The sequence below is a fragment of the Tenrec ecaudatus genome, chromosome 15 (assembly GCF_050624435.1).
Source record: "Tenrec ecaudatus isolate mTenEca1 chromosome 15, mTenEca1.hap1, whole genome shotgun sequence".
Lineage (NCBI taxonomy): Eukaryota > Metazoa > Chordata > Mammalia > Afrosoricida > Tenrecidae > Tenrec > Tenrec ecaudatus.
In genome coordinates, this window is record NC_134544.1 from 104,834,225 (window position 1) to 104,846,677 (window position 12,453).

Here is a 12,453-nt window from a genome sequence, read left to right on the forward strand (position 1 = left end):
TTAGGGAGGAGCCAGGAAGAGGTGGTCCCTGCTAAAGGGCCCACACCTGCGGCTGAGACTGCAGCTGCAAAGACTCAGTCCGCAGACCACAGCCCACTCCAGGCCCGGCCCGGGGAGCCCTGGACGCGAGCCGAGCTCAGGCAGGATGTCAGCCTCTAGGGTGGCGCGGAGTAGCCGAAGAAAAACCGAGAAGAAACCTGCCGCTTGGGTAGAAGCGAAATTGTTGGCGGGCTCCATGGCGGTCATGAATGACATGTGAAGACGGAGAACTTTGTGTGATGTGACTCTCATGGATCAGGAAAGAGAGATCCCTACTCATCGTGTGGTCCTGGCTGCAGCCAGGCCAGTATTTAATGTCATGTTCACAACTGACACGCTGGAATCAAAGTCCTTTGACGTAGAACTCAAAGACACTGACCTACATTATTGAACACCTGGTGGAATATGCTTACACTGTGAATAGCAACCATGAATAGCAACAATGTGCAGTCTCTGTTGGATGCAGCAAACCAGTACCAGATTCAGCCTGTGAAGAACATGTGTGTTGATTTTTTGAAAGAGCAAGTGGATGCTTTAAACTGTCTTGGTCTAAGCGTTCTAGCAGCGTGTCTAGACTGTCCTGAGTTGAAAGCCACTGTACACGCCTTTATTCACCAGCATTTCACTGACGTTTACAAAACTGAGGAGTTTCTCTAACTTGATGCTCAGCGAGTAACATGTCTGCTCAATCAGGACCCCTGACCGTGAGCACAGAGGAGCAGGTTTATGATGCTGCCGTCAGGGGACTGAGACATGATGCGCCGAATCGCCAGCTTTTTATGATTGATGTCCTCGCTAACGTCAGATTTCCTCTCATCTCCAAGAATTTCTGGTGTAAAACCGTCCCAGTTGAACCCTTCATTCAAGACAACCCTGATTGCCTTAAGATGGTGATGAGTGGAATGAGAGAGCATCTACTGTCTCCTGAGGATCGGCAAGAACTGGCAGATGGAATAAGGCCTCGAAGACCACAGTCTTGTAGATATTTTAACCCAAAGTTAGAAAAAGGTGCATATTCTACACGATCCTGCAGTGAGAATACAACTGCAGAAATCTCATTTGATGCGTGTTTTGCTCTTTAAAATGAGCTGTGTTGATAACTATTTTGTATATTGAACCACGCGTTTTTGGTCTTCAAGTAGAACAGTTTAAATAACTGAAGAATTGATCCCTGATTTTCCAAAAAGTCTCATTCAATAAAGTGTGTTATTCCCTGAAGCCAGCATTATTAGAATTCTATCACAATGTGTTCAGTATTTATATTAAATGCGCCAATCCCTCCCTTATTTTTGTTATTAAACTTTGTCTTGGAAATATTTTGCCATTTACTAGGACCTATCTATATATTTTTCATAATAATTATTTCTAATATAATGATTGCAGAGGCAGCTTTTGTTAGAAATCATTTATCTTGCCTCATCGAAAGTGAACATTAGCTTATAGTCTGATGTAAGTAGACTACTTATTATACAGGATTGTTTAGTAATTATTTTTAAATTCTTGTACTTGGCATTTTTGGGAAATGTTGGAATGATATTAGCTATTAATCAATGAGACCCACCCAAAGGTCCCCTATACCTACCAGAAATGGTGGCTTATTATTATTATTAAATTGATCTTCAGAGAACGTTTTCAGTAGTAACATGTAATTATCCAGAATTAAGCTAATCTACTTTTTTTGAGCTAATAAACTTATACACTATTATCTCTATATATTCCTTGAATATAAATGATGACAGGAGGAAAATGTGTATTAATTTGCAGATGAAAAATGACAGAATAGAAAATCTTATTCTTTTTTCTGAATATTGCCAGGAAATGACCTCTTGGCTCTCTATTTTAAAGGTAAATCATACCATTCTGAGGAGGCCAGGGAAGAGAGAACTTTTAATCTATGAGAGTAGGATAATTGAGTTTCAAATAGTTCACTGAGAAATGTAATTAAAAAGTAAAAAGTTTTCTATTTTTCCCTCAACTTTTGGAAGACTATGATCCTGAGGGAAGGAGAAGGGGGGTATGTTGAGCAGAAATTATATGAACTGTTGTGCATTCCAAGGCAGGTTCAGCATTACCATTGGTGTTCTAATTGGAAAATTCTCCTCTAGAGATGACAGACTATTTCTTGTGCTCCTCATTTTAAGTGGGGCTTCCTCTTTTGGTTTGATATCTCTGCATAATGCAGGTGATGGGTTCCGTGGTCCTTTGTGTGCACTGTAGTTTGACAAAATAGCAGGCCATTCTTAGGCCTGGCACACTCTTGATAGATGTTTATGTAGACAACCTAGTTTTTTAATTTGTTTTCCCTCTTACCATATGTATAGATGTTAGGGATATATTTCTTCTATTGATTACATTGAGTTGGGTATTTCTCAACCTACTGACATTCACATATGAGACAACTTCCAATTCTGTTTAAGACCCATGCCTCTATCCTTTTCTGGGAATTTTATTACATACCCTGAAGTCATTTAAGACCCTTGTCTACACTTTCTATTTATTATACATTCTATAATGAATGTTGGATTTACAGTGTGAACATGGCAATGGTACTTTCATTTTCGTATTCTAACTAGGACCAACAACTCTGTTTTTTCAATAGAATGTGAACACATGTTCTCTTATAAACTTTTATAATTAATAGTGTGATAGACAAGACAGTTTTCATATGTTCAAATATACTATGTGGTTCATTTTGCATAAGCATGAATATAAATGAAAGAGAGGTGTAATACTAAAAAAACGAAATAAAAATAATGAAGTCATCTTTATGGACATCACAGAAAGCATGTTCTCCCTTTATTTACTGCTTAATAGAGATTAATTTCCTGTTAATAGAGGTTACTGCTCTCAACCCAGATTAGGTGGGTGATAGGATTGAGATGGAAAAACCCTTGCTTACAGTTAAACCTTATACATGCCAATTAAACGTTTTTGTAAACTGTGTTTCTCTACACAGTTGTAAGTGATGATGTAGCAATCCCTGGCGACACAAAGTTCAAGATCGTGGATGCTGTTTGAAAGGTGAGCAGGTCCCTTGCACAGTTAAACTGACAATTGGTGTCCAAAAAGATTACAGTTTAGAGATCCCTATGGGGGCAGTTCCAGTCTCTATTAAGAGTGATCTTTAGTCAAAATGGACGGTACATATACAAAACAACATGTCATTCTCAAATGTGATGCAGTCTGGACTCTCTCTATAAGATATTAACCACATGTTTCTTCCTGGTGCTCCTAATCTGAATTCTAGTCCTAGTCAACTGTTTTGGATAATGACAAGTTTGCTCTTTATGATACATCTTAGGTATCATAAATAATTTTCATTTTGTCTTTTAAACTTGGCAGATTATCCTGAGGCCTCTGGATTCACATACTAATTTCATTATATTTTGAAATTACTTAATTGCTATTTATGTTTTCTTTATTCATTGCTACACTTGACTTATTCTCTATTAGAATGTGATCATCTCTAAGTCTCCTCACTATTTTTTTAAAAAAGAATAAATTTTATTGAGGACTCTTACAGTTCTTGTACCCATACATCAATGGTATCAAGAACATTTGTACATATGTCACAATCATTTCCTAGACATTTCTTTTCTTCTTTTTTAAAATCAATTTACTGGGGGTTCGTACTACTCTTATCAAAATCCATCCATCCATCCATTGTAGTCTTTTCACTTCGTTTGCAGATTTCAATGTGCTCTGCAAATAATTTTGTCCCACGGTCTCCACGTCTATGAATAAGGGCTCTTTTTCACACAGCACTCCATTTCTAGAACCATGTGTCCTGCACACTTCTATTGGACAAACTACAGCGATTTGGTAAAGAATACTGATTGGACAAGACATTGAAAAAATACTCAGGTCAGTTTTCAATGTAAAATAAAATTTAAAAACCTTCAATAAGACTAATGAGTTAAATTTGAGGTATGGCAACACAGAAAATCAGTCTACAAATGTGATGGGCGTATTCAGATAAATGAAAATTTATCTTAATAATGAGTGTTTCTTTGAGGTAGAAACATTTTTCAGAACTAAGTTTTGTGGGAAACTAAGTTTTGTGGGGATTCGTGCTAACCTGGCAAGGGTTAGACTATAGCTATGTTTGCTATATGTAATTTGTTTTGTTTTGTTTTCTCCACAGAGGAGCAGATTCTTCCCACTCTAAATTGTAATGCAGGATTGTGATGCTGGGAATCTACATGGTGATGAAGTGGGAGAACAGGGAGTTTTCTGTGTGTTCTTCTGATTGAGGCTGAATCTTTTATAGCACCTGGGCAGTAAGACTCTGACCTTCATGCCTGTGGTGTAGTTTATAGTTTGGCCTGTCCGTGTTCCTTTACTTCATTGCAGTATCTCCTTTCTTTATCTTGGATCTTTTAATACTTGTTCACTATACCCTCACACTTAGGTCTCATGGGTAAGATATGGGGTGTGTGGTTGATAGGGAAAATATTTTACCTCCAGATATGAAAAGTCAATGGAATTGACCTTCCGCTGGTGAGAAATCTTTTGAGTTGATAAAAGTCTCCCTCTCCAGTGTCTGAAACCCAGGGCTTATTTTGAAAGTTCACGTAAAAATCTGGAGGGGTTTTATAGTCAAAGCCCACAAAATGTGGTGCTTCACTAATGACTGGCCCCAATAGTTTCACACTGTCACAGCAAACAGTACTCAATCTCTAGAAATTTATAAATTTTTAATTTACATTTTTGTTTTATTTGGTTTTTGTTTTTTCAAATACATGGGTTCAGTAGCTTCTGATTCAGGTAAGCAGAATGAAGCCATGCCCCTCTAAATAGACCTCCTCCAGATTTCGGGTGACTTTCGATATGCCAATTCACTTCAGTTCTCTGATGGGTGCATGGAAGGACTCTCAGCATCAGTGCATCCATGGCTCACATTGCAGAATACGGAATAGATGCCTGACTCAGAGGAGGAGGAGTCAGACGAAGAGAGAAAGAGCAGGTGTCCAGAGTGGAAATGGAGGGGCAGGGGTCCAGAGAGGGCCTAGAGCTTGTATGTGGGCAGAGAGTTGTGATTATCTCCACGTGATTACACATTATAGAGGTATGAGTGGATAGATAGTATGGGGTGTTCCATCGTCCAGCACCGGGAAACTGATCTACATTTGATCGACCCTTATGCTTTGTCCCTAGGTTCTTTGAGTTGAAACCTGAGAAAACAATGCCCTGGCCTTGAAATGAAGAGCCTCCAACGATTGCTGAGTTTCCATGAGCCCTACGCACTTGAATTGTTTTAGGACCATTCAGGCAAGGAAGGATTTTTTTCCCAGAAAATAGGTACTGCACTCTAGAAAATTTCTGAGTTTGTAGAGATATGTCCTAATCTTATGGCATCTTGCCAATCTTTTTCACAACATTGATGCTATTTTTTAAATTAAATTTTACAACTTATGTTAATCTTGCCAATGTATCTTTAACATATCTTGCAAATTAATTAAATTTATTTAGGGAATACTGTCAGACTTACGGTGATAAATTAATATTTCCTTATATTTCAAATATTGTATTGCTTGGTTGTGAATGTTTTCTTAATAATTTACACACTTTTGTATTATTCAATTGGTTGTTTTTCAATTTTTCTTATGTTACGTTTTGTGTGCTGGTTTTTATGTGAAAAGAGGAAGTAAGCAAATTATGCCTAATGAAATAATATTTTGGTATACGTTATTTAACTGAGTAAGAAAAAATAAGTTCATGGAAGATATAGCTGACTATTTATGAAAACACACTCATTCCATAAGTAGTAATAGTGAAGATGATATAGTAAAATGAGTAAGACTTCCCCCACACCCACCCCAGTGAGTCAGTGAAACATCACTCTACTTCATCACAGACACAGAGGAATGACCCCTTGATTGGTCAGTATTAGTCCATGAGAAGCTGATTTTGTCAGATCTCATCTATGAAGTCAGTGAAATTATAGGGGTCGAGTATAAATGGATACCAGTCATGACCAGCTGTCAAACCACATCATGAGATCATGAGATTCACCCCCACTAGCCATCAGGATTCCAGACCACATTTCAGATGAGCAGATGAGCTATGCTGGTGTGTGGCTCTGTCAAATTCTTCAGGTTTCCTCTTATTTATACCTGATGTAGATCAAAAATGCATTCATGGATGTGAATTATGTGTACATACAAGTGCCCTATGGAGTTGAACGCTGAAGCCATCACCTCTGATACCACAATAAACTAGGACATTGCCATATAGGTTGCTCTTGAATCACTGACACTGAAGTGCATGCATCAGGAGTGATTGTGGAGCTGTATTTTCCTATTGGCAGCCGTGCTGGGTAAGCTACGACATGGATGAGGCCAGAGGGAAGACTGTGGCAGCTCCAGAGCCCTCGCCTTATAGTTTACTTCCTCGCAGGTGTGCACGCCTAGATGGAGTTAGTAAAGTCTGGGGCCCAGGTGCAGAAGCCAGGAGCGTAGGTGAAAGTGTCCTGCAGGACTTCTGGACACACCTTCTCCAGCTACGATATGAATTGGGTGTGACAAGCACCAGGAAAAAGCCTTCAGTGGATGGGCTGGATCAACACCCACACTGGGAAGTCAACATATGTCCAGAGCTTCACACAGGGCTATGTCTTCTCCTTGGATGCCCCAGTAGCACAGCTTATCTACAGATTAGCAGCCTGAAGTCCAAGGACACTGCCCCCTGTGACTGTGTGAGACACACGCTGTGAAAACTCACATCCTGAGAGTGTCAGGAAGCCTGAAGGGATGGCAGCTGTGCTTCAACCCCCTCTTTATTTACAGAGTATGCACCTAGAGATGAGAAACAAAGAAAATGACTTCCTGTGAAATTAGCTCCTCAAGGGAGGAGGATACAAAATACCTTGGTGTGTAGACTTTCCCCATCTCTCTGTGTCAGTACTTCATCGCAGGACCACAAACCATTCAGACTCCATGAAGTGTCATTTCACCATCTGCAGAGACAATGGCAAGAACACAGTTTGTCTGCAAATGGACATTATAAAGTGGAAGACAAGGTTGTCTATTACTCCGTGAGAAAGACAGCGAGAGGAGGTCAGTGTGATCCCAGAAACAAACTCCCTGCAGGGAGAGATCTGGGCCGCACGGGGTGCGCAGGACCCACAGATCACAGGCTACAACCCAAGAACAGGTGCAGATGAGCAGTTTCAGGACTGGTTCCTGTTGTGCTCTGGGGACGCTTCTCCATCTCACTGTTTCACCCAAGGGGTTTCTCCCATTTTTATGAGTCCTGGTCTACAATTGATATTCATGAAGCAAACAATTGTCACAGGAGAAGCTATTGTCCCATGCAGAGAAGGTCGCCTGTTTTACATGTTAGAGAAATGACTCCACCTGAAATTCCAAACACTAGTGTTTGATGAACCCCAGGAATCCAGGGAAACTTTCCCAAACTCATTTTATGCAGCTGGAGGTGCTGTGTGGTGAAAGCAGTTCAACACTGGAACACGAGCTGAATGTTAGAGAACAGTTCTGTTAACCTGCTTCTGAAATACTGACTCATTATAGAGATCTCAGTGGCTTACTACATGTGAAACCCTCTTAGGGTTTCAGGGTGAAGTCAGTAGGGTCTGGTTTAGGATGAGTAACATGTCAGAGCAGAATGACGTTCACCTCTGACCCTCTGTCCTCTCACACAGAAATGTCCCGGCTGGAGCCAACTATGACTTGGCATTGCCTTTTCCCCTAGTGTTTGCTCTTTTCTAGTTCAGCACTGGTTCACAGTTCATGTGCTCAATGTAAACATGTTCATATATCAAGATCTATATTTTTAAGTGTATGCTCTTTTGAGTTCTCCCTGACGCAAACAGCAAGATGAATTAAGTTTGTTTGTTTGTTTGCATTGTTGTAGTTAGGTGCCATCGAGTGGGCTCTGTGCATTCGAACAAAGCACTGCCTGGCCCTGGGTCACCGTCACCATCCGTGTTTGAGCCTGTTGCGGCAGCTACTGAGGGCCTTACATTTTTCACGACCATCTACTTCACCAGTCATAATGCCATTCCCCAAGAACTGGCCCCTCTTGATCTTATGTCCAAAGTGTATTAGATGAAGTCCTGCCACGCTCACTTCTACAGAGAATTCTGGCAACACTAGTTCCCACACAGGGATCTACTACATATTAAGTATCCATCCCCAATGCCATCATCCAAAGGTATCAAGTGTTCTTTGCTTTTTCTAATCTATGGTCAAACATTTTCGGGTGTATGCCAATTAAACTACTGTGGCTTCTGTCACGTGCACCTCATTCCTCAAGGTGAAATCTTTATAATTAGCACTTTAAAGCGATCTTCCACAGTTTATTCCTCAAATTCAATATGTGATTTAATGTAATTGTGGCTACAAGTAAAATGAGCTCTTGAAAGATGACACTCTTTAGTCTTTCAATGTGGGTGCATTGATGTGTGTGTGTGTGCGTGAGTGCAAGTATGTGTCACTTGAAATTCTTTTGTAGGAGATGTTTCTTTCTGTCCCTGTTTATTTTATTCATTCAACCATTTATTAATGTGGTGAAGACTCAGTGATATTGTTTTTCAACTTTACATCATAATCCAAATCTATATTGTGTTTTGTCACTGTTCAAAATTGTCCAACTTTTTTATTATATTGGGAATATTTTCGTTTCATTTTTCATTACGCATTTCCCTTTATGTATTTTCAATTGCACTGTACATGTATAACAATTTCAATTTCTTGAGCCACATAGCCAAGGAAATGGAATATATAGAGTGAAAACTAGGTGCTGTGTGCACTTTATTTTGCCATTAGGTTTACAGTCTTTATTCACCTTAGAGTCACCTTCAGAGATTGTTTCATACACTTTTAAAAAACATTTTATTAGGGGCTCATACAACTCTTATCACAATCCATACATAATGCATACATCAATTGTATAAAGCACATCTGTACATTCTTTGCCCTAATCATTTTCTTTCTTCTTTTTTTCTTTGTTTACATTTTATTAGGGGCTCATATAACTCTTATCACAATCCACACATATACATACATCAATTGCACAAAGCACATCCTTACATTCTTTGCCCTAATCACTCTCAAAGCATTTGCTCTCCACTTAAGCCCTTTGCATCAGGTCCTCTTTTTTTCCCCCTCCCTCTCGCTCCCCCCTCCCTCACGAGCCCTTGAAAATCCCCAGATTGTTATTTTGTCATATCTTGCCCTATCCAGAGTCTCCCTATCCCCCCTTCTCTGCCGTCCATCTCCCAGGGAGGAGATCACATGTGGATCCTTGTAATCAGTTCCCCCTTTCCAACCCACTCACCCTCCACTCTCCCAGCCTCACCCCTCACACCCCTGGTCCTGAAGGTATCGTCCACCCTGGGTTCCCTGTGCCTCCAGCTCCCATATGCACCAGTGTACAACCTCTGCCGTATCCTGTCCTGCAAGGTAGAATTCGGATCATGGTAGTTGGGGGGAGGAAGCATCCAGGATCTGGGGGTACTACATCACACCCTCACTGACCTATCTCCTCTCTTAAACCCCTCTCTGAGGGGATCTCCAGTGGTCGACACTTGGGCCTCGGGTATCCACTCTGCACTTCCCCCTTCATTCACTATATATATATACACACACACACATACATACATATATATATTCTTTTTTTTGTTGCATGATGCCTTATACCTGGTCCCTTTGGCACCTCGTGATCGCACCGGCTGGTGTGCTTCTTCCATGTGTGCTTTATTGCTTCTGAGCTAGATGGCCGCTTGTTCACCTTCAAGCCTTTAAGACCCCAGACACTATCTCTTTCGATAGCCGGGCACCATCAGCTTTCTTCGCCACATTTACTTGTTCACCCACTTTGGCTTCAGCAGTTGTGTCGGGAGAGTGAGCATCATAGAGTGCAAATTTAATAAAAGAAAGTATTCATGCATTGAGGGAGTGCTGGAGTAGAGGCCCAAGGTCCTTCTGCCACCTTAATACTAAACCTGTAAATATAAACACATAGATCTATTTCCCCATCCATATATATATATATATATATATATATATATATATATATATATATATATATATTTGCATGTACATGTCTTTGTCTAGACCTCCATAAATGCCCCTTGACTCCCAGCTCCTTCCTCTGTTTCATATATTTTTAATAAACACTTTTATAATCTAATTTCTCTCTTGAGATTCCTGACCTTTTAAAAATTTTTGCTTACTGAAGGCTAACTGCTACGTTGAGGAGTTTTAAATGCTTTTATATGTCAAAATGCCATATTTCCATTGCACTAGAAGAATTTTGCTGCTGTCAAATAGTTCCTCTGCCGCAACTGTTGAACATCGTCTTTGGGAAGATCAGAGCCGGTCATCTATCAGCGTCTTTCAGGGAAGGTGAGCGGTTTCTCACAAGGAAGGGCAGAGCAGATTGATCCTCTACCAGCGTCTTGCAAGGACAATTCTCTCATTTGTTGGTTCTGGAGTGGAGGTGGGAACTTTCCCCAGCAAGGGTACCCTGCTCAGTAGCTTAGCCTGTCTTCTCACTCAGTTGCTGTTTCCAAGTCGGTATTATCAGCATGTTGATCCTAACATAGGATTTGGCTGTGTTTTTTACACCACCTTAGTGAGTGTGTCCTTTCTTGGGTTATGCCATGCCGGGGCTTGACTCATCTCTTTTTCTGGCGCGCATGCACACGCAGGCGCGCGCGCGCACACACACACACACACACACACACACACACTCACCATCACCCTCTATGCATGCCAGACACACCGGGTTTTTAAATAAAATAATTAAATATAAACTGCCCGATTTTAAACTTAAAATTTTTAAATGATACACTTGAGAAATGAAATCATTATCCAGAACTTTTCAAAGGAGGAGGAGGGGACGCTGTTTGCCAGAGAGGAGCCAGAGCTGGCCCACCTGCGAGCGGTGCTCCCAAGATCAGGGTCAGGAGGAAGGTGAACACATTCACCAGGAGGTCGCACCTCATTGTTTGCCCGACCCAGACTACTGGCTGGCTCACCTCCCGAGTGTTTGGTAAACACGACACTGCACAAACAGGTGTGTATGTTGGATACACAAACACACACAGAGCGTCCCTTAATACGCATGCATCTTGAACAGAACAGATGGGAGATTAGGGCAGTGTTTTGAAGTAAAATCATGAAATACAGATAAAGGTTGATTTGTTTCTTGAAACATTTTGAAACAATAAAATTAGAAAAAAGAAATGTACAAATGTACTTGACAGAATTGATGAATTATGGATTGTGATAAGAGTTGTATAAGCCCCCAATAAAATGATTTTTAAAAAAGAAAATGGAACCCAACCCATTACTACCCAAAAGTTTGCTGAAGAGGAAGAGGGAGAATTGTTGGACCCATCTGTGGGCTAGCTGATGGCAGACCTGGGCTCAGATCCCAGGGGAGCCAAAGAGCATGAGCACATCGGAACATCTCCCACAGGTTGCCAGCATGAGATTGCTCGTCAACCTCCCACTGGCGGTGAGGAAAATGACAAATTTCCCACTCACTGCTGGTCTACCCAACTTAGCAGCCGCCAGTGGCCCTGTGTCTGGGTCGAGGCCAGCAGTGAGGGGGAGGGCTAAGAATCAAGCAAATGAACAGTCTGCACAAGAGTCAATATCACTGGTCCAGGGTGGTAGACATTGTCTATCAGCATCTCACAAGGAAGATCAGAGCAGGTCGTCTATCAGCATTTTGAAAGGAAGATCAGAGTTGATCTTCTATCAGCATCTTGCCCAGAAGATCAGAGCAGGTCAGACAGAGGTCCTCTATCTGCGTCTTGCCTGGAAGATCAGTGGCATCTTGCAGGGAAGTCAGAGCAGGTGTTCTATCTTTATTCAAACGATCATCAATCTAAGTGAGGTGTCAACTAAGTCCACATGGAAGAAACACATGTGTGATGCACAGATCATAACAAAATCCAAATATGATGAAGAGAAAAACAGCAAAGCTTAAATTATGAAAAACAAAACAAAAAAATTATAGAAAAGTATGTAGGACAGTGGGGACCCCAAATCCATTTTCAAACCATCTAGTGAGAGTAATCCTCTGGCATATCCCCTTTAAACACAGGAAAGGGTCTTGAGCAGCTTTACTATCAGCCAGAGATCATTGTAATCTTGATTATGGTAAATCAAACCATAGTATAATATGATACTTGTTCAGGTGATCTCTCTTTACTCAACATGAATTTGCTCTAGGTTCAAATATTTCTCACTTTTTCCACTACAGTAATTTCTTCTCTGGCTTTTAAGATTTTTTTTTTTGCTTTTAAGATATTGTTGGTGGGGTGGCGTAGTGGCGCTTCGGGCGGGCGCGAGGTGACCGAGTGGGGCGGCCGCGGCGGTTGGGGCTACTGACGGCACATCGGATCCGGAGCGCGCTGCGCGGGGCGCCGGGCAGTTT

At 41.1% G+C, this 12,453-nt stretch overlaps 1 protein-coding gene across 1 annotated transcript in view; it reads right to left on the reverse strand.

The window, feature by feature from the left end:
* Positions 1-728: 728 nt before the first annotated feature.
* LOC142427662 (uncharacterized) overlaps positions 729-12,453 on the reverse strand; it is a 68,518-nt gene continuing 56,793 nt past the window's right edge. The window contains exon 4 of the mRNA XM_075532829.1: positions 729-868. Within this exon, the coding sequence (XP_075388944.1) occupies positions 729-868 (140 nt within the window). The remainder of the gene's footprint in view (positions 869-12,453) is intronic.